Raw genomic sequence first — 22,500 nt, 5'->3', positions numbered from 1 at the left:
TGTGTGTATGTGTGAGTGTGTTGCAGGGCCCAGACTGTAGTCATTAGATATTCCAAAGACGAAAACCTCCTTTAATTATCCTCTAATCAAGGTTTAATTACCTGCCACGCAAACATCCATCACTGACCAAGCTGCACACACACACAGGCATGACTGCTCACATACACACGGAAACACACACACACACAGAAACACACACACACACCAGTGTTGTAGTACCCCAGACCGGTGTCAGTCCAGACCACATTCTGAAGGTCTCAGTCTTGTCTCAGTCTGGGACAAAGAGGACTCTGGACTTTATTTCAAGACCGATAAAGACTACAACTGCGGTAATATCACTAAATGTGCCTGTGCATTCTTTAATGTATTTGTTAATATCATTACTGTTATTGGATGTAAAACGTCACACTTCAAATGCAACCATTAACTTAACTCATTTCTAATTTGAAATGACCCATCAACCCCCCTCGCACGCCAAAAGGGAATGAGGAACATAGGCAAAACAGTGGCTGTCTGGTGTTTTAGCCAAATCAGCTATAATTAGATTTGATTCCCTAAACCACAAAGAGTTTACAATAACATCCAAAAGAAAACCCACAGTTTTTGTAAATTCTGCAAAGAGACGCTTACTGAGACGGCTGGCAAAGAAAACATTAAAAAAAGGTAAGCTAGGCGTAAGTGACGCTAGAAAAGCTAGCTACCTAACTTTTACAATGTGCCTCTGTACCAAAACTCTTCAGAAATCTCTGAAGATTAGCTAAGTAACATACTGTATGTCTCAGGGCGTTAGTCTCAGTTGCTTGCCAGATTCTGTTAGTGATAACGAGCCAGGCCACATAAAGCAATGTAGCTAAGGATGAATATAAAGTTATGTGACATCAACGTTGACTCATGTCAGCTGAATACCTCTCATGACTTCATAATATGAAGTTAAACGCTGCGGTACGGCGCTCGTTCACTTGGGGGAGAGAGAGATGTGAAAGCAGAGAGCGAGGCTTCCTGGCCAGAAACACACAGCACACAGCACTACTTTAAGAGGGCTATTTTTTAGTTCAAACACAGAAACAGATGAAATGTAACTTAGGCTATTACCAAGTCAAACCCTACTGCTGGTGTAGTTTGAGTGGTCTGGTCTTGACCCCTACAATAAAATACCAACTGGAGGTACTAAAGGTTTTCACCTACACACGACTCTATATAAATACATCGGATTAGACTGATGTAAGATACGATGCTTCTCCATTCATCCCACATTGTATCCGGTGCACAAGTTTTTGATCCGGGCAATCGCAACGTGAGCTATTATGCCGATGCATCGAAGAACCAGTGAATCTTCCCATCCCTAATTCACACACATTCCATTCATCCCACATTGTATCCGGTGCACAAGTTTTTGATCCGGGCAATCGCAACGTGAGCTATTATGCCGATGCATCGAAGAACCAGTGAATCTTCCCATCCCTAATTCACACACATATACACAAACACACACATTTGTTTTACTATCCTAGTGAGGACCAACAATTCAATTCCCATTCAAAATCCTGCTATCCATAACCCCTAACCTAACCCTAACCCCAACCCTAACCATTAACGTAACCAACCCTAACCCTAAACCGTAACCCCAACCCTAACCATTAACGTAACCAACCCTAACCCCTAACCCCAACCCTAACCATTAACGTAACCAACCCTAACCCTAAACCCAGGGACAAAAATGGGGGGAAAAGATTTGGAATTTGGGTTAGAATTACATGAAGGGTTAGAGTTAGGGGTTTAAAATAGGGGCTAAGGTTATGGATTAATAATAGGGGTTCCGGTTAGGGTTTAAGGATAGCATGATTTTAAAGGAGAGTGAATTGGTCCTCACTAGGATAATAAAACCAACCCATGTGTGTGGGAGGGTGTGAGTGTGTGTGTTTGAGTTTTGTCATGCCACAGTGATTAACTAGTTTACACAGGAGCACCAGAGTTGATGCTGATGAGAGAGGGATGGAGAGAGGGATGGATGGAGAGGACAATGGAAGGAGAGAACAATGGATGGAGAATGGAGAGAGCTGAGAGAGATTAGAAAGAAAATAGAGGGAGGTAGAGAGAGAGAGGGGAGGTAGAGAGAGGGTGGAGAGAGAGGGGAGGTAGAGAGAGATAGAGAGATAGGGGAGGTAGAGTGAGGTAGAAAGAGAGAGGGGAGGTAGAGAGAGAGAGATGAGAGGAATAGAGAGGTAGACAGAGAGGGGAGGTAGAAAGAGAGGTGAGGTAGAGAGAGGTAGGGGGAGAGAGGTAGAGAGAGAGGGGAGGGAGAGAGAGAGAGAGGGGAGATAGAGAGACGTAGATAGTGAAAGGGGAGGTAGAGAAAGAGAGGGGAGGAATAGAGAGGTATAGAGAGAGGGGAGGTAGAAAGAGAAGTGAGGTAGAGAGAGGTAGAGGGAGAGGGGAGGGAGAGAGAAAGGGGAGGTAGAGAGAGGGGAGGTAGAGAGAGGTAGAGAGAGAGAGGTAGAGAGAGAGAGGGGAGGTAGAGAGAGAGGGGAGGTAGAGAGAGGTAGAGAGAGAGAGGGGTAGAGAGAGGTAGAGAGAGAGCGGGGTAGAGAGAGGTAGAGAGAGAGGGGTTGTGAATATGAAGGAGCAGCAGAGAGGTGAGAGACAGTGAGAGAAGAGGAGAGGTGAGAAAGGAGGATTCTGTTGAGACGAGGTGCAAAAAAAAGGTGTAAATTGGTCTTTTCTAGGAGGACTTAGTCACGTACGCACAACACACACTGCAAGAATAGCAGTCTGATTGGGACTGTAGAGTTCCTTCTTGGTTGCGTGACTAAATCAACCACCTCTACAGCACTGGAAGCCACAGACAGAGCGCATGTTAACCACATGTCAACCACATGTTAACCACATGTTAACCGCATGTTAACCGCATGTTAACCGCATATTAACCGCATGTTAACCGCATGTTAACCACATGTTAACCACATGTTAACCATGGGTCACCCGTGGGCAGTGAACCAGACCTCGCTCAGTCAGCTAGCTCTGTCATCCAGGAAGTGACAACACAGAAGAGAACTACCGCAGTCAAACAATACAAACTTGGCACATGTTCAAATGCATGTGTGTGGTGTGTGCGTGTGTGGTGTGCGTGTGGTGTGTGTGTGTAGTGTGTGTGTGTGTGGTGTGTGCGTGTAGTGTGTGTGTGGTGTGTGTGTGGTGTGTGTGTGGTGTGTGTGTGGTGTGTGTGTGTGGTGTGTGTGGTGTGTGTCTCACTCTCTGTTGCTGGGGATGATCTTGTGTCCGTCCCGGTACCAGGTGACCAGTGGGCGGGGTGAGGAGGAGAGGGAGGGCAGGGGTAGCAGCGCTGCACGACCAACAGAGACAGTCCTCTTCTGCTCCTCCTGAGAGAACACACCCAGGTCTGCGGGGACATTTACACTGGATTCATTTTGCACAGAGCGTGGGGGTCTGTGGATCTGTCTGTGAGTGGATCTGTCTGTGAGTGGATCTGTCTGTGAGTGGATCTGTCTGTGAGTGGATCTGTCTGTGAGTGGATCTGTCTGTGAGTGGATCTGTCTGTGTGTGGATCTGTCTGTGAGTGGATCTGTCTGTGAGTGTGTGTCTGTGTGTGTGTGTATCTGTGTGTGTGTGTGTATCTGTGTGTGTGTATCTGTCTGTGTGTGGGTGTGTGTATCTATGTGTGTGTATCTGTCTGTGTGTGTGTGTATCTGTCTGTGTGTGTATCTGTGTGTGTGTGTGTATCTGTGTGTGTGTATCTGTCTGTGTGTGGGTGTATCTGTGTGTGTGTGTGTGTATCTGTGTGTGTGTATCTGTGTGTGTGTATCTGTCTGTGTGTGTGTGTATCTGTGTGTGTGTGTGTGTATCTGTGTGTGTGTATCTGTGTGTGTGTATCTGTCTGTGTGTGTATGTATCTGTGTGTGTGTGTGTATCTGTGTGTGTGTGTGTGTGTACTTACAGGCCACCTGCAGCTCTATACTGGTGTGTAGCAGTGCTCCAGCCCTGTTCCTGACCACACACTGATACACCCCTGAAGAAGACCTGCTGAGGACAGGGATACTGAGCCTACAGGGGGAGGAGGGGGGAGGAGGAGGAGGAGGGGGGAGGAGGGAGGAGGAGGGGGGAGGGAGGAGGAGGGGGGAGGAGGAGGGGGGAGGAGAAATGACAAATGATTAAGAAATGACATTCAAAGTATTTATTGTGTGAGAGAAAGAGAGGCAGAGGCAGCAAAGAGGAGAAGAGGAGGAGGGAAAATAGAGAGAGAACACATGAAAAAGTTTTTGGAGAGACAGATTGGGTGTGTGTGCTCTAGATGACCTTGTACTGTGAGAAGAAGTGGGAATGTATGAAAATGTTAAAGAGTTTTTACCATTTGTATATTAGAGCTGAGGTTTTTGTGTGTGTATGCATGTGTGTGTGTGTGCATGTGTGTGTGTGTGTGTGTGTGTGTCCAGGTTGGGATTAATGGGGTTTTAATGGGCTGTGCCACTCTAATGGGCAACCTGGCACTTATATTGGTTACTGCCCCTTCCGGACACACACACACACCCACACGCACGCACACACAAAACAAACACACACTTGGACATCATTTACAGTCTCATCAACAGGACAGCCAAGCACCAAATTACTCTGCCAACATAGAGCACACAAACACACACACAAAACAAACACATGCACATAAAACAAACACACACACACACACACACAATACTAAACATGTTGAAGGACATCTGTCTCTAGATTCAGTGAAAACTTTGGAGGAGCTTCCAGACACATCAAGCTTTCATCCTTCAGTCATTACTGCCCCTCCCTCTCCTCCCTCCCTCCCTCCCTCCCTCCCTCCCTCCCTCCCTCCCTCCCTCCCTCCCTCCCTCCCTCCCTCCCTCCCTCCCTCCCTCCCTCCCTCCCTCCCTCCCTCTCTCTCTCTCTCTCTCTGTCTCTCTCTCTCTCCTCTCTCTCCTTCCTTCCTTCCTTCCATCCTCCCTCCCTCCCTCCCTCCCTCCCTCTCTCTCTCTCTCTCTCTCTCTCTCTCTCTTTCTCTCCTCTCTCTTCATCCCCCCTCCCCTCCAGTAGTCTAGTATTTGATTATTTAACAACATCAGTCTAACATTGTTATGGCTCGAAAGCCAAGCTGTCGCCAGGACAACAGGAAGCTGCCCCATCAGGAGCTCTGATGTTGCCACAGCAACGCTGGGAAAACACGCTTAAGTTGTGTTCAGAACTCCAGTGTTACAATTACACTACTCCTCCTCTTCATCACCACTATCCTGTATGTGAGTGAGTGAGTGAGTGAGTGAGTGAGTGTGTGTGTTAAGGAGATAGATGGAGAGAGAGATAGAGAACATGGTCAAGAGGTCAAGAGATGGAACGATGGAAAGTAAGATGGAGAAATACACAGGAAGGGAAGAGGAGGGAGGGAGACAGAAAGGGGGTATGTTTGGTGAATGATGTAAAGACCAATTTAGTTTCACAGCTGCCATGTGGACTAACGCTTCCAATACAAACACACACATACCATACACACACAAAAACACATGCAAAAACACACACACGCTCACAAACACAAACCCGGACACACACCCTGGACATATTGACCATCTATTCTGGCTTGGCACACACTCCCTCACACACACACACTTTCTCCATCATTAGACACACGCACACACACACACCTGCTGATTTGGTATAGACGGGATAGGGGCTACTTTGGAAATGAAAAATGCTAGAACTAGAAATAGAGAGAGTTGTTGTGTGTGTGTGTGTGTGTGTGTGTGTGTCAAGTGTCCTGAGGAGAGGAGCGTGTGTGTGTGTGTGTGTGTGTGTGTCACGTGTCCTGTGGAGAGGAGCGTGTGTGTGTGTGTGTGTGTCTCACGTGTCCTGAGGAGAGGAGCGTGTGTGTGTGTGTGTGTGTGTCACGTGTCCTGTGGAGAGGAGCGTGTGTGTGTGTGTGTGTGTGTGTGTGTGTCTCACGTGTCCTGAGGAGAGGAGCTGCTGATGTTTGATCCGTTGAACCTCCAGCTGTAACTGAGAGGCCAGCTGCCCTGGGCCGCGCACGACAAAACCACACGGTTCCCCTGGAGAACCTGGAGAACCTGGCCCACACCTCCAGACCTGAAGGAGGGGGCAATATCTGGGGACAGAGGAGGGGAGAGGGAGGTCAGTTCAATGTTTCAGGATGTTTTCAACAAGTAGACAGGGATTAACTCAAGAACCTGTCAATCATGTTAAACCCACCCACCTGGGGTCACATGAGGGAGGAGGATGGAGGGGATGGAGGGATGGAGGGATGGAGGGTGGATGGAGGGGTGGAGGGATAGAGGGATGGAGGGTGGATGGAGGGGTGGAGGGATGGAGGGTGGATGGAGGGAGAATGGAGGATGGAGGGATGGAGGGTGGATGGAGGGGTGGAGGGATGGAGGGATGGAGGGTGGATGGAGGGGTGGAGGATAAATGACTAAATGTAATTGTTAAACAACGACTAAATGTAAATGGAGGGAGGATGGAGGGAGGATGGAGGGAGGATGGAGGGAGGATGGAGGGAAGATGGAGGGAGGATGGAGGGAGGATGGAGGGAGGGAGGATGGAGAGAGGATGGATGGAGAGAGGATGGAGGGAGGGAGGGAGGGAGGGAGGGAGGGAGGGAGGGAGGGAGGGAGGGAGGGAGGGAGGGAGGGAGGGAGGGAGGGAGGAGGATGGATGGAGGGAGGGAGGATGGAGGGAGGATGGAGGGAGGATGGAGGGAGGGAGGGTGGATGGAGGGAGGATGGAGGGAGGGAGGATGGAGGGAGGGAGGAGTGGAGGGAGGATGGAGGGGGGATGGAGGGAGGGAGGGTGGATGGAGGGAGGGAGGAGGGAGGGAGGATGGAGAGAGGATGGATGGAGAGAGGATGGAGGGAGGGAGGGAGGGAGGGAGGGAGGGAGGGAGGGAGGGAGGGAGGGAGGGAGGGAGGGAGGGAGGGAGGGAGGGAGGGAGGGAGGGAGGGAGGGAGGATGGAGGGAGTGAGGGAGGGAGGGAGGATGGAGGGAGGGAGGATGGAGGGAGGATGGAGGGAGGATGGAGGGAGGGAGGGTGGATGGATGGAGGGAGGATGGAGGGAGGGAGGATGGAGGGAGGGAGGATGGAGGGAGGATGGAGGGGGTGGCACCCCCTAGATTGATCTGGTGTCTCTTAATCAAAACAATCCGTCATCACACACACACACAGGTTATAGGGGGTTTATCTGCTACGTACAGGATGTACAGCTCTATAACTCAACACACCTCCTCATCTCACTCTCTTTCTCTCTCTCTCTCTCTCTCTCTCTCTCTCTCTCTCTCTCTCTCTCTCTCTCTCTCACTGTCTCTCTCTCTCTCTCTCTCTCTCTCTCTCTCTCTCTCTCTCTCTCTCTCTCTCTCTCTCTCTCTCTCACTGTCTCTCTCCTTCTCCCCCTCCTCCCACCTACTCACCCCATAATGCCCTCCATTCCTCCTTCTCTCCATCCCCTTCTATTTGACCACTCCTCCACACACACACACACACACTGCTGAGAAGGCAACTATAACTCAACACCACCTGGCAACAAAACCCTGAGTATGTGTGTGAGAGAGTGTGTTTGAATGATATGGGTGTACAGTTCAGACAGATGAAATACCACACGGCTATAAACATGTTATTGTTTACGCCTCTGTGTATGTATGTGTGTGTGCGTGTGTGTGTGTTTGTGGGGGGGGGGGGATTCTCAAGTCCCTCAACAAACCATCTAATTTGTGCATTGTTTACACACATGCAAAAACACATGCACATTAACGCACAAACACACCTGTCGGTATGAGTTGATATACATTCACATACTGTAGACAATCAGAATCTCCCTCTCTCCCTCTCTCCCATCCATCTATCCATCCATCCCTCCCTCTCACCATAACACCCTCCCTCTTTCTCTCACTGACAATCAATAGCCTCAGTCAACCTGCAGTATATCATTCACACACACACACACACACACACAACATGCAAGCACACACACACACAGCATGAAGAACATCACAACAAAAACACCTCTTTTTATAGATGAGCCTGTCTGTCTGTCTGCCTGCCTGCCTGTCTTTCTGCGTGTCTATCTGTCTGTCTGTCTGTCTGTCTGCCTGTCTGTCTGCCTGTCTTTCTGCGTGCCTGTCTATCTGTCTGTCTGTCTGCCTGTCTGTCTGCCTGTCTTTCTGCGTGCCTGTCTATCTGTCTGTCTGTCTGCCTGTCTGTCTGCCTGTCTTTCTGCGTGCCTGTCTGTCTGCCTGTCTTTCTGCGTGCCTGTCTGCCTGTCTGTCTTTTTAAGTGCCTGTTTGCCTGTCTGTCTGCCTGTTTGCCTGTCTGTCTGTCTGTCTATCTGTCTGCCTGTCTATCTGCCAAAGAGAGAACTCCAAATACAAAATCATATTTTAAATATAGAGGCATATGCCCACACACACACCACACACACACAACACACACACCACACACACACACACCACACACACACCACACACACACACACCACACACACAGCCAGGACTGAAAAGAGCACTGGAGAGCAGTTTAGTCAGATTGCTGGGAGGAATTCAATTTACTTGGAAGATGGGATGATATGAGGAGAAGAGAGGAGAGGTCTGTGTGTCTGTAGGTATGTGTGTGTGTCTGTAGGTATGTGTGTGTGTCTGTAGGTATGTGTCTGTAGGTATGTGTGTGTCTGTAGGTATGTGTGTGTGTCTGTAGGTATGTGTGTGTGTGTGTAGGTATGTGTGTGTGTCTGTAGGTATGTCTGTGTGTCTGTAGGTATGTGTGTGTGTCTTTAGGTATGTGTGTGTGTGTGTCTGTAGGTATGTGTGTGTCTGTAGGTATGTGTGTGTGTGTGTCTGTAGGTATGTGTGTGTGTGTAGGTATGTGTGTGTGTGTGTGTCTGTAGGTATGTGTGTGTGTGTGTGTCTGTAGGTATGTGTGTGTGTCTGTAGGTATGTGCGTGTCTGTAGGTATGTGTGTGTGTGTGTCTTTGTGTCTGTAGGTATGTGTGTGTGTCTGTAGGTATGTGTGTGTGTCTGTAGGTATGTGTGTGTGTGTGTCTGTAGGTATGTGTGTGTAGGTATGTGTGTGTGTCTGTAGGTATGTGTGTGTGTGTAAGTATGTGTGTGTGTGTGTAGGTATGTGTGTGTGTCTGTAGGTATGTGTGTGTGTGTCTGTAGGTATGCGTGTCTGTGTGTCTGTAGGTATGTGTGTGTGTGTGTGCGTGTGTGTGTATGTGAGTAGGTATGTGTGTGCGTGTAGGTATGTGTGTGTGTGTGTGTATGTGAGTAGGTATGTGTGTGTGTGTAGGTATGTGTGTGTAGGTAAGTGTGTGTGTGTGTGTGTGTAGGTAAGTGTGTGTGTGTCTGTGTGTGTAGGTATGTGTGTGTGTGTCTGTGTGTGTAGGTATGTGTGTGTGTGAGAACCATGGTAACGTGTGCCCTCACATCCCTGGCACTGCCCCGCACCATCCCCACGGTAACCACCTCCATCCGTCTCCGTTTTCACGCTGTCACCGTGACGACCCACACACACCCACACTTAAGTAAAGGTTTGTGTGTGTGTGTTTAATTGGAAGTTTGGATAGAATAATTGAACTGTACATCTCCACACATACACACTCATATACAAACACCTATATACACACCGATACACTTCTGCTGTACACTTGTACACACACACACACACACAACAACAACCCCATTGCGCTTGAGTGGCAGAAAAAAAGTCAATCTATTCTTCATCAAATCATCTCCTTATGATTACACAACGCAAAGTTGCCTAGCTAAGCTGTTTTTCTCCATGGTAACAGGAGAACCTTTGATTATGGAGTGTAAATGAGTTTTATACCACTTAATATAATCAACTATGACTGGAGGCTGAGCAACACTCGTTTAAAAATACTTAATCAGAGAGAGGGGGGATAGAGGGACAGATGGAGAGAAGAAGAGAGGGAAGGAAAGGCGGGAGAGAGACATAGAGAGAGAGAGAGAGAGAGAGATGAAGGAATGGATTGAGGATGAGCGTTGGGGAGGAGGGAGGATACAATAGAGGGGGAGAGAGGGAGAGGGGGAGAGGTGTGGAGGAGAGAAAGGTGTATGGCTGGAGAGAGTGCATGCTGAATACTGTAGAATTATACTGAACATTACATTTACAATTAGTCATTTAGCAGGCACTGTTATCCAGAGCGACTTACAGTAAGTACAGGGACATTTCCCCAGAGGCAAATAGGGTAATTCGATTCCCTAACCGTTCAGCCACCTGACCACCTGAACATACAAAGGAAAACACCCAATGCATGCAGAGCAGAATTAGGCTATCCATTAATTATAAACATCAAGAAAAGAACACAAAAATTCTGGATGCATCTCAAATCAAGTAGCTCTGCAAACCCAAGAACTGAACCCCCAAAAGAGTCCTTTCAGTCAGCTGGTCATGAGACTAACTAACCAACCAACACCTAACATTGTCCCATCTCAGATCAGCACTGCTTCACAATCACAAATCAGAGTAAACTGAATTGTTCAACAAACCAAAAGGCCTATCTGGAACATTGGAACAACCAAAACAAAACACAAAACAAACAAAGTTGCTATCGGGCCCTAAACAGAAATGATTGGCTAAATATCTTACACCGTCAAAGATATAAAACAGAGACAGATTCTGACCAAGTACAGGATCAGTGACCACAGTCTAGCCACTGAAAAAGGCAGACACAAAAAAACCTGGTTACCAAAATAATCCAGAGTATGTGGTCACTGTACGACAGGTGAGGTAGAGACAGAGATGCACTTTCTACTACACTGCCAACATTACAGACATACCAGACAGCTTTCCTTTAATAAATGTGAAACCCTCATACCATCGTTCACTTCACTGTCTGATAATGAAAAGATGAAAGTACTCTTAGGAGCGGGACACTCAGCCCCCCTATCTGGACGATTGCTTAAAGAGTGCCATGAAATGAGGGAAAACCTGAGTGTACTGTGACCAGCCTTGAAGTGTTGCCTTCTATTTGTAATATGTATTGTCCATTTCACTGTAGCTATTCACTTTGGTTGATTTTGATTTTGTTTTTGGGTTTTGTTGTCGCTGTGTCTTGCAATTGTTGTTTACTATTCTTCAAGCTGTTGTGACTACTGTTGCTGTGTAGTTGTGCTAGCTGTGCTGTGTTTGTTGTTGCTGTGAAGTTGTGCTAGCTGTGCTGTGTTTGTTGTTGCTGTGTAGTTGTGCTAGCTGTGCTGTGTTTGTTGTTGCTGTGTAGTTGTGCTAGCTGTGCAGTGTTTGTTGTTGCTGTGTAGTTGTGCTAGCTGTGCTGTGTTTGTTGTTGCTGTGTAGTTGTGCTAGCTGTGCTGTGTTTGTTGTTGCTGTGTAGTTGTGCTAGCTGTGCTGTGTTTGTTGTTGCTGTGTAGTTGTGCTAACTGTGCTGTGTTTGTTGTTGCTGTGTAGTTGTGCTAGCTGTGCTGTGTTTGTTGTTGCTGTGTAGTTGTGCTAGCTGTGCAGTGTTTGTTGTTGCTGTGTAGTTGTGCTAGCTGTGCTGTGTTTGTTGTTGCTGTGTAGTTGTGCTAGCTGTGCTGTGTTTGTTGTTGCTGTGTAGTTGTGCTAGCTGTGCTGTGTTTGTTGTTTCTGTGTAGTTGTGCTAGCTGTGCTGTGTTTGTTGTTGCTGTGTAGTTGTGCTAGCTGTGCTGTGTTTGTTGTTGCTGTGTAGTTGTGCTAGCTGTGCTGTGTTTGTTGTTGCTGTGTAGTTGTGCTAGCTGTGCTGTGTTTGTTGTTGCTGTGTAGTTGTGCTAGCTGTGCTGTGTTTGTTGTTGCTGTGTAGTTGTGCTAGCTGTGCTGTGTTTGTTGGCTTTTTTTGTTCATCTGGGTTTTGTTGTTGCCACATGTCACATGTTCCAAACAGCACTGGCTGTCGTTCCTTCTGTTGTTGATGTATGGTTGTCTGTTGTTGTGCCTCTTGCTTTGGCAATACGGTTGTAATGACTGTCATGCTAATAAAGCTTAATTGAATTTAGTGAAAGAGAGAGGGAGGTATGGCTGGAGAGAGAGGGAGAGAGAGAGGTATGGCTGGAGAGAGAACAAACAAATGGGGTTCTGTCTCTCATTGTCCAATCAAAGGCCATCCTCCCACCCTGGCAGCAAGAACCAATCACCTCGCTCACTGGCTTGGATTGACAGCTGTCAGATGAATGTGACAGCCACCTGATTGATCCTGCTGGAGTAAATGACGGATGTCAACTACACAGCTTTTAACCTTTACCATGACAGGGAGAAGAGGGATGGGGGGAGGGTGGGGAAAGAGGAGAGAGAGTGGAGGGTGGGAGGATGAAGAGAGAGAGGGGAGAGGAGAATGGAGAGAGAGAGGGAGGAGAGGTGGATGGAGGGAGAGAGGGAGGATAAGTGGATGGAGAGGGAGGGGGAGGAGGATGAAGAGAGAGAGGGAGGAGAGGAGAATGGAGAGAGAGAGGGAGGAGAGGTGGATGGAGAGAAAGAGGGAGGAGGATGGAGAGAGAGGGAGGAGAGGAGGATGAAGAGAGAGAGAGAGAGAGAGAGAGAGAGATGGAGGAGAATGGAGAGAGAGAGGGAGGGAAGGAGGATGGAGAGAGAGAGGAAGGAGAGGTGGATGGAGAAAGAGGGGGAGGAGAGGAGGATGGAGAGAGAGGGAGGAGAAGAGGATGGAGAGAGAGAGAGAGAGAGAGAGAGAGAGGGAGGAGGAGGGAGAGAGAGAGGGAGGGAGGAAGATGGAGAGAGAGAGGAAGGAGAGGTGGATGGAGAGAGAGAGGGAGGAGAGGAGGATGGAGAGAGAGGGAGGAGAGGAGGATGAAGAGAGAGACTGACAGAGAGAGACTAATTTGGAAGAATCTTAAATGTATCAGAGTGTGTTTGTGAGGGGAGAGAGAATGTGTATGTGTGCGCGTGTATGGGAGTGTGTGAGAGTAGTTTGTGAGTGTGTGTGTGTGTGTGTGTGTGAGTGTGTGTACGTGTATGTCTGAGTGTGTGTGTGTGTAAATGTATATACTGTAACTACTATGAATGAATGGGGTAGCACTTTTAAATGCCAGTTACTGGCAGCCTCTGGCATTTCATAATGTCACTACAGTAAAGAGAAAGTGTGTGTGTGACATCTCTATTTCTTCTCCCCTTTCTTTCTCCTCCATCTCTGACCTTCCTCTTCTAGCCCTCCCCCTCCTCTCTACCTCCATTCCTCATCCTTCCTCCCCTCCCCCTCCTCTTTACCTCCATTCCTCATCCTTCCTCCCCTCCCCCTCCTCTTTTCCTCCATTCCTCATCCTTCCTCCCCTCCCCCTCCTCTCTACCTTCCCTCCTCATCCCTCCTCCCCTCCCCCTCCTCTCTACCTCCCCTCCTCATCCTTCCATCCCTTCCAACTCCTCTCTACCTCCCCTCCTCATCCTTCCTCCCCTCCCCCTCCTCTCTACCTCCCTCCTCATCCTTCCTCCCCTCCTCTCTACCTCCCATCCTCATCCTTCCTCCACTCCTCTCTACCTCCCCTCCTCATCCTTCCTCCCCTCCTCTGTACCTCCCCTCCTCATCCTTCCTCCCCTCCTCTGTACCTCCCCTCCTCATCCTTCCTCCCCTCCTCTCTACCTCCCCTCCTCCATCCTTCCTCCCCTCCTCTCTACCTCCCGGGGAGGGGGAAGGAGCGATCAGGTAGAAGAGACAGTGATCAGTGACATTTAGAGACAAGCTACAATCCACACACACACATCCACACACACACTGTCCCTTGGGGAAGCCATCCTGCCCTCTGAACCAGAAGTGACATCACACATAGAGACAGACACACAGACAGGTGTCAGACAGACAGACAGACAGACAGGTAGATGGATAAACGGTCTATATTTACAAAATACCTAATTACTGAGATGCATCTGTTGTGGACATACACACACACATACACACAAACACACACATACAAATACACACACAGGAGAGGAGAATGAGAGGAGAGGGTTTTGGAGAGCTTTTAGAAGTAATGTTCTTTCAGGAATGTTCAAAACTGAATGTTCTTTCTTTCAGCATTCAAAACACAAAGAGCCAAGACCAGCATCTCTCTACTTCACACACATACACAGTATGTGATCTTCACCATTCTGACTAGACCCAAGGCAGTCTCTTCATTTCAATATATCTGTCTCCCCCCCTTTCTTTGTGTCTGTTTGTCTGCCTTTCTGTCTGTCTGTCTGCCTTTCTGTCTGTCTGTCTGCCTTTCTGTCTGTCTGTCTGTCTGTCCGTTTGGCTGTCTGAGAGAAACGAAGAGACAAAGATCTCTCCTCCTCCTCCCTCTCTCCTCCTCCCTCCCTCTCTCCTCCTCCCTCTCTCTCTCCTCCTCCCTCTCTCTCCTCCTCCCTCTCTCTCTCTCTCCTCCTCCCTCTCTCTCCTCCTCCCTCTCTCTCTCCTCCTCCCTCTCTCTCCTCCTCCCTCTCTCTCTCCTCCTCCCTCTCTCTCTCCTCCTCCCTCTCTCCTCCCCCTCCCTCCATCCATCCCTTTCCATCCTTCTCTCTGTTTCTCTCTTCCTCCCTCCCTCTTTGCCATCACTAACCCTGTCTCTCTTTGTCCATCTCTCTCTCACTCAGTTTCTCTCTCCCGCTGTCTCTCTCTCTCTCCACCCATCCATCAGAAGAGGGAGTCTCCTCTCCCATGATGCATCTGTTTTCATGTGATTGACGAATCGGATCTTTTTCATTTATTATTAAAGGCTGGGATCAAAACTCTATTGCCGTGACGACTGGCCAGACGAGACAGGCCTGGAGGGGGGAGGAGGGGGAGGAGGGGGAGAAGGGGGAGGAGGGGGAGGGATGGAAGGTCATCTGTCTGAAGAAGGAAGAAAAGAAAACTTGAAAGAAAGGTAAGACAATCACGCCTCTATTTCTTGTTGTATTCCTCTCTCTCACTCTGTCGCCTCTTTCTCTCCCCCCCTTCTTCCCTCTCTCCTCCTTCACTACCCCCTCCTCCCTTCTCTCCCTCCCTCCCCTCCTACCTTCTCCTTCTGAAGGACAGTCTGGTCTTGTGAGTTTTCCTTTTTAAGTCTCCAATTAATTCAATAACAGTAGGAAGGAGATATCCTTGAAACGTACCTCTATTCACACACACATGCGCACACACACACATGCGCGCGCACACACACACACACTCATGCATGCAAGCACACACACTTTTTAACACATGCACACAAAATTCACATTTCATTGCCTGAGGATGTGAACACTGTTTAATCCTTTCTTCAGCTCCATCTTATATCTCTTCTTTCTTCCACCTTCCTCTCTCATCCATCTGTCCCTCTCTACTCCCCTCCTTTCTTTCTGTCTCTCTCTACTCCCCTCCTCTCCCTCCCTCCCTCCCTCCCTCCCTCCCCTCCTCTCCCTCCCTCCCTCCCTCCCTCCCTCCCTCCCTCCCTCCCTCCCTCCCTCCCTCCCTCCCTCCCTCTGTCTCGCCTCCCCCCTCTCTCTCTCTGTCATGAGGGACCAGTCAGGGTAAGACCACTCAGTTTAAACCAAATAACCTGGGGAATAAAACCCTTCCCTCTCACACACACACACTAAAACATACATACACGTACACACTCACTAACTGGATTGAGAACTTCAAAGGTAGACAGGAATGTGAAGGCAGAGCAGCAGGTCCTCTCTAACCCTAACCCTCTCTAGTAAAAGTCATACATTCAAGTTTTAGATCAATAGGTGATGCTCTAGAACAGCCATTCCCCACCTTTTCCACATGACCACATCCGTTCACTTAATTCACGCCTATCACACGTTTGGCCAGGTTTAGAAACCAGGACAGCTTGTTAACCATTACCTATTGCTCTCTTATTAACCCTACCATCAGATTGCGCGGCTTCTGAATTCCCCTCCCCTCAAAAAACTAGCTAGCGCTAGCTAGCTATACTCCTCTCCATAATTAAAAAGGTTTGACTTTCGTCCACAATCGAACAAATCGACCGAATAAAGTATGGATATTTAGGTAACTAAATATAGCTAACTAATGTTTAGCTAACTAATGTTTATTCAGCCAGTTACACAGAAATCTGCCAAAAATCGAGGTTATAGAGTACACACAAATGCCTTCACAAATGCCAAAGCCAAGTCATACAAGTTTTTCTAGAAATAACTGGCATTACTCCTACAGACAAATGCTTCGTAACTACAACGTTTTGGTTTTTTGTCAACGTGCCAAGCATAATGTTGCCTTCACCTGCTATCGGAATAATACAAGTGTCCGACTGGAAGTTACACATGAACGCCCCCTCAAATTGTAATGACCAGTGGGAAATTTGGAGATAGGGCCTACCCAAGTTCCCAGGTTCAATGACCTTTCAACTTTCAACATAGCAGAGAAGAGGACTCGTTTGGTACTGGAAGGTATGTAATTCTCTATTTGTAACAGTGCAACTATTGTTAAGTGTTGTTTGTGTACATGGTTTTAATCTGTAATCTATGTAGCCTACACTTATTGTAAGCTAGTTCACTCATGTAACGTAAACCCATGTGTAGTCCTTCGGTTGCCATGGATACTACAAACTCCACCATGTCAGAGCCTGTTTAATGAGAGCCTTGCCACTCCCTATTAAACACCATTGTACCGAATTTGGCTGCGGTTCCACCAAAGTTCCACTGGGGGTGATCACGAGCGAGTGCATGTTGAATGGGAGTCTATGGAGCTAAACGGATTTGTCTCTTTCGCCTGATTGTCGTTGAAAAATAACCGATTTGATTGTAGTTTGTGCATGTTCAACATGGATTATAGGTCGAAAATTGAATGAACGAGTACTTTTGTCCTTTTGATTTCTTACATGGTGAGTCGTTGTTGCCCATAACACGCTAGCATTCTGCTACTGAATGCTGATTGGTTAGTAAAGGACTGATACGACCAGAGCTCCCGCTGGATGGCATCCGAAGCGGAATCAGAATGTCGGAGTATTAGCAACATTAGCAACAACATTAGCAAGCCAAAACTCTTTCTAGCATGTGTATTGACAGGGAGAGCCTAACCTGTCAGCTGTGTTGTCGATGCCCTGAGAGAAAAAAGTAAGTGACCAGAGCTTGCCGTAAAGCAGTAGCTCTGGTCGTACGATGTGTATGACGTCAATGACATTTTCAAAAGCTTTTTAGAACAGAAAGGCGACTTTCAAAAAATCTAAAACCCGGCAGTGTGTATTTTTTGGCCTCCCCTTTCGAATTCAGAATTCAAATTACTGGACAAAAAATTATATCCTGAGAAAAGTGGATTTTGAGGGTTACCGCTCCATAGACCTCCATTCATTCTGCACTCGCTCGTTAGCGCCCTCACATGGAACTTCAACCAGTTCAGAACCCGGAAGTTTCCCGAGAGTGGCAGTTCTCTCTATATTAGACCTTCTCTGCCCATGTCCTGAAATGAACATGCTAGTGCTCATTTCAGGACATGGTCAGACTCAGACAAAACGACGTCAAACCAAACGGCATCAGAAAACCCTTGAGCGCCGCGTGTTGATGACGTTTATGATTCTTTACCAAAGTTTGTTTGCAGTATCCATGGCAACCGGAGGACTACACATGGGTTTACGTTACACGAGTGAACTAGCTTGCAGAAAACCACTATTTTGTATTAGCTATATCAAAAGTAAGTTTTCTTGCTGTACCAGTTAACAGAAACAACACCATGGTATTCACTTTAAAAGCTGTTACTTTAGCTAATTCAGAAAGCTAGTCAGCAGCTCCCCCATCTAGCTAACTTTGATAACAACAAATCTAACAAAGTTTAGTTTGAGAGCGTTTTCTCTGAGAACGATGGCGTTTGGTTTGAGAGTGTTTTGTCTGAGAACGATGGCGTTTGGTTTGAGAGCGTTTGGTTTGAGAGCGTTTGGTCTGTGAACGATGGCGTTTGTTTTGAGAGCGTTTGGTCTGAGAACTATGGTGTTTGGTTTGAGAGCGTTTGGTCTGAGAATGATAGAGGTTTTTCTGACGGCGTTTAGTTTGAGGACGTTTTGTCTGAGAATGACAGAGGTTTTTCTGAGACTGAAGCCGTTTGGTCTGAGACTTGACGCCTTTTCGTTTGAGTCTGAGGATGTCCTTAAATGAACACCGTACCTTGGGTTGAATTCGTTTTCAACAAACAACATAATACATTGCTCTGATTGGTTGTAGGTCTATCCAATTGAGCGTAGAGGCATTTGTTTTACGAGTTCGGTTGAAACACGCTCCGTACTCAAAGCCCAACGGAGAGTTTTCAGACTCATATTCTGACTAGAATTATGAGTATGACAACGTCAGGCTACATAATCACAGTTTTACAAGTGGGAAACAGGATCTTCCAACTAGCACATGAAGGCAGCATAACTATTGGCGTTTTGGTCATTGTGAATTAAAGGCAAAATTTCATTTAAAAATTTGTAAGAATTGTAAAATAATTTACCAGAAGTATATATAAATATTTTGATATATATTTATATATATTCATTTTTTCTACTTGAGTCAAGTGTCTGGTTATTTTGTAAGTCAATGCAGAGACTGTGTATGAGTGTGTGTGTGTATGAGTGTGTTTATGAGTGTGTGTATGAGTGTGTGTGTGTGTGTGTAAGAGTGTGTGTGTGTATGAGTGTGTGTGTGGGGGGGGGGGTGACCGAGAGAGAGAGATGTAGAAAGAGAGGGAAAGCACTAGTGGTAGTTGAAACATCACATTACACTGCACTTCTGAGTGATCTAAACTGTGTGTGTGTGTGTGTGTGTATGAGAGAGAGAGAGAGAGAGGTAATTGGTATTCCTCCTCCTCTACCAGTTCAATCTTATTACAGATTAGAGGTGAGTAGAGACTCTCTCCCTCTTTCTCCCTCCATCTCCCACAATCTCTTTCACCCCTTTCTCTCTATCCATTTCCCTCCCCCTCTCCCCCCGTCCCCCTTCAGCTGTCATTTAGCTCCATGGTGATGAAGCGCTCCATCATCTCCACGATGTAGTCAGCATTTTTATTCATTCACTCCTTCATTTCATCCCTTTTCTTCTACTCTTTTACTATTTATATCACTTCTTTATGGTTATCATCATGGGGGGGGCACACCCCCCCCCTCTCTCTCTCTCTCTCTCTCTCTCTCTCTCTCTCTCTCTCTCTCTCTCTCTCTCTCTCACACACACACACACCTCTCTCTCTCACACACACACACCTCTCTCTCTCTTGCACTCACCTCTCTCTCTCTCTCTCTCACACACACACACCTCTCTCTCTCTTGCACTCACCTCTCTCTCTCTCTCTCTCTCTCTATCTCTTTCTCTCTCACACATACACACACCTCTCTCTCTCTCTCTCTCTCTCTCTCTCTCTCTCTCACACACACACACACCTCTCTCTCTCTTGCACTCACCTCTCTCTCTCACACACACACCTCTCTCTCATACACGCAACAGCCGGAGTCGAAGAGGTCAGGAACCAGTGTGTGTGTGTGTTCATTTTTGTTTGTGTTTGTGATGGAGGCTGTTCCTAGGAACAGGTCTAAGAACAGGTCTAAGAACAGGTCCAAGAACAGGTCTAAGAACAGGTCTAAGAACAGGTCTAAGAACAGGTCCAAGAACAGGTCTAAGAACAGATAACACAATCTGCCCAGTGACTGAAACTGTGTCGGTGTGTGGAACATGTTCTATGTAAAGGTGTCTGAGAAACAGAGAGAGAGGAATGGAGGAAGAGAGGAGAGAGAGGAAGGGAGGATGGAGGGAGAGAGAGAGAGAGAGAGAGAGAGAGAGGGGCGAGGATGGAGAGAGAGAGAGAGAGAGAGAGAGGTGAGGATGGAGAGAGAGAGAGGTGAGGATAGAGAGAGAGAGGTGAGGATGAAGAGTGAGACAGGGGTGAGGATGGAGAGTGAGAGAGAGAGAGAGAGAGAGAGAGAGAGAGAGAGAGAGAGAGAGAGAGAGAGAGAGAGAAATGGGTGAGGATGGAGAAAGAGAGAAAGAGAGAGGAGTGAGGATAGAGAGAGAGAAGTACAAGAGGACAGTCTCTCAGGAGGTAACCACGACGACGCACTGACTAGTAGTAAATAAGCCCATGTGATGCGTTGTGGGAAAAGAACTGGATTTGTTCCCCCCAATAAATCACTGTGAACATAAGGACATTTAAATAATATTAATAATATACATGTAACATATTACAATGTAGGCTGTTTTACAGTAGTAATTTTGGTGTCCCCCTCAGAAATTGCTCTTGAGAAAATTTAATATAATTGTGTCCCCCGAAATTGATTTTCCCCACTGCTCTCAGGGTGTGTGTTGGTGTGTGGTTTCATCAGTGTGCTTGTTTTTGTATGGTTGGACTGTTACCTTTCCTTACACTCACAGGAAACAGGAAACAACCTCATGTCTGCCTCATGTGTAGCACCTCTGTCACATTAGGCTCTGCACACACACACACAGGCTCTGCACGCACACGCACACACACACTCTCTTTCTCTCTCTCTCTCTCTCTCACACACACACTCTCACACACACACTCTCTCTCTGTCTCTCTCTCTCACACACACACACACACTCTCTCTCACACACACACTCTCACACACACACACACTCTCTCTCTCTTACACACACACACTCTGTCTCACACTCTCTCTCTCTCTCTCTCTCTCTCACAGACACACACACACACACACTAACACACACACTAACACACACACTAACACACACACACTCTCACACACACTAACACACACAGTCTCTCTCTCACACACACACACACACACTCTCTCTCTCTTACACACACACACACTCTGTCTCACACACTCTCTCTGTCTCTCTTTCTCACACACACACACTCTCTGTGTTGTCACCATCAAACAGACAGCCTTTCAAGGTATCATTGAAACTTTCATAGCACAGAGGATCCTCTGTCCTCAGACACACACACACAGACACACACAAACACACACACACACACACACTACAACTGCTCTATAGCTACTCTCTCTCTTCTCCTCTCCTCAAGAGAAACAGAGAAAGAGAGAACTGTCAGGTTGTTCGGAGTGGTGAGGTCTCTGACATGCTTTAGAAGGTGAAGAAGGAGAGAGGGAGGGAGGCAAGGAGGCAGGGAGGGAGGCAGGGAGGGAGGGAGGCAAGGAGGGAGGCAAGAAGGGAGGCAAGGAGGGAGGGAGGGAGGCAAGGAGGGAGGCAAGGAGGGAGGCAAGGAGGGAGGGAGGCAGGGAGGCAAGGAGGGAGGCAAGGAGGGAGGCAAGGAGGGAAGGAGGCAAGGAGGGAGGCAAGGATGGAGGAAAGGTGGGAGGAAAGGAGAGAAATTATATCTTGATATTTTTGTTTTGTTTTCGATATTCAATATATATATCCAATGTCCTTGCATTTAAACAATAAAAAAACATGATTTTTTTTTGCCCCCATTAGAAAACAACAAAAACAATTTAGATAGTACAAAATGTGTAGTGAAAATTTAAGCAGTTGCCATTACATGTTACCTGCAACTTGCGACAAAACATGGAAAAATTCATGCAGAGGTCCTTATTTGACAGGACAAAGAGAGCAGAAGAGTGCCTGTGCAATTTTCAGTTTGTGCACATGCTCTTTGTGAGCATGTGCACAAACAGTGTGTGTGCGTGTGTGTGTGTGTGTGTGTGTGTGTGTGTGAACACAGAGGAGGGAGCCAGAAGGGGAGCAACACGAGGACTAGTAAAAAAACAAAAAAAGATTGTATTTTTTTATTTTCGATATTCACAATATTTTTACATTTTACATAGTCGTCAGAATTAGGCAGGAAACAAGGGAGGGAAGCAAGGCAGGAGGGAGTAGCAGTATGGAGGGACGAAAGGATTAGAGGGACAGACCTTTGTGATCGACACCATGGAAACTTTTAATGAGCCGTCCAGCATGAATACTTTATGACAGTGAGTGTGTGTTGTGAGTGTGTGTGTGTGCGTGTGTGTGTGTGTCTGTGTGCAACCAGACATTTCAAACTCCATGTTTCTCTCCATCCTGTCTGTCTGCTTTCATATCCATTTAGTTTGACTTTCTGGTCATTTAAGTGTGTGTGTGTTTCACTCTCTCTCTGTCTTTGCCTCCATTTAGGACAGAGAGTTGAATTTCCACTGAGACCAATTTCTTTCCTTCCCTCCTCTCTCTCACTCTCTCTGTCTCTCTCTCTGTCTCTCTCTCTCTCTCTCTCCCTGCCTCTCTATCTCCCTGCCTCTCTCTCTATCTATCTCTCTCTCTCTCTCTTTCCCTCCATCAGTAAGAAGACTTCAATGTGTTGCTGGTTTCTCCACCAGCACTCTAATTCTCCCAGAAGGCCGAGCGGCAGGGCAGGATTATCGATGGTACACATACACACACCTGATTACCTTCCCCACATGGTGTATGTGTGACAGAATCAAATTCTTGCGTCCCTATTGTCAAACACACACACACACAAACACTCCCCCTCCACACACACACCACCACACACACACACACACACTCCCATACACTCACACACAGTGATTGGTAAGCTATCGTCATGCTGGTGGAGATCAATAAGG

General features: G+C 47.3%; 1 protein-coding gene across 3 annotated transcripts in view; it reads right to left on the bottom strand.

The window, feature by feature from the left end:
- sdk1a (sidekick cell adhesion molecule 1a) overlaps positions 1–22,500 on the bottom strand; it is a 117,360-nt gene that overhangs the window by 67,941 nt on the left and 26,919 nt on the right. For all 3 annotated transcript variants that reach the window (XM_084685066.1, XM_084685067.1, XM_084685068.1), the window contains exons 2-4: positions 5,968–6,127; positions 3,953–4,059; positions 3,250–3,397 (exon numbers count right to left, since the gene is read on the bottom strand). In XM_084685066.1, coding sequence (XP_084541192.1) covers positions 3,250–3,397; positions 3,953–4,059; positions 5,968–6,127 — 415 coding nt within the window. The remainder of the gene's footprint in view (positions 1–3,249; positions 3,398–3,952; positions 4,060–5,967; positions 6,128–22,500) is intronic.

Source organism: Hypomesus nipponensis, chromosome 21 (assembly GCF_054491055.1).
Source record: "Hypomesus nipponensis isolate SF chromosome 21, ASM5449105v1, whole genome shotgun sequence".
In the NCBI taxonomy this organism is placed as follows: Eukaryota; Metazoa; Chordata; class Actinopteri; order Osmeriformes; family Osmeridae; genus Hypomesus; species Hypomesus nipponensis.
Note: the sequence above shows the minus strand (reverse complement) of the source record. Positions and strands in the feature narration are given on the sequence as shown.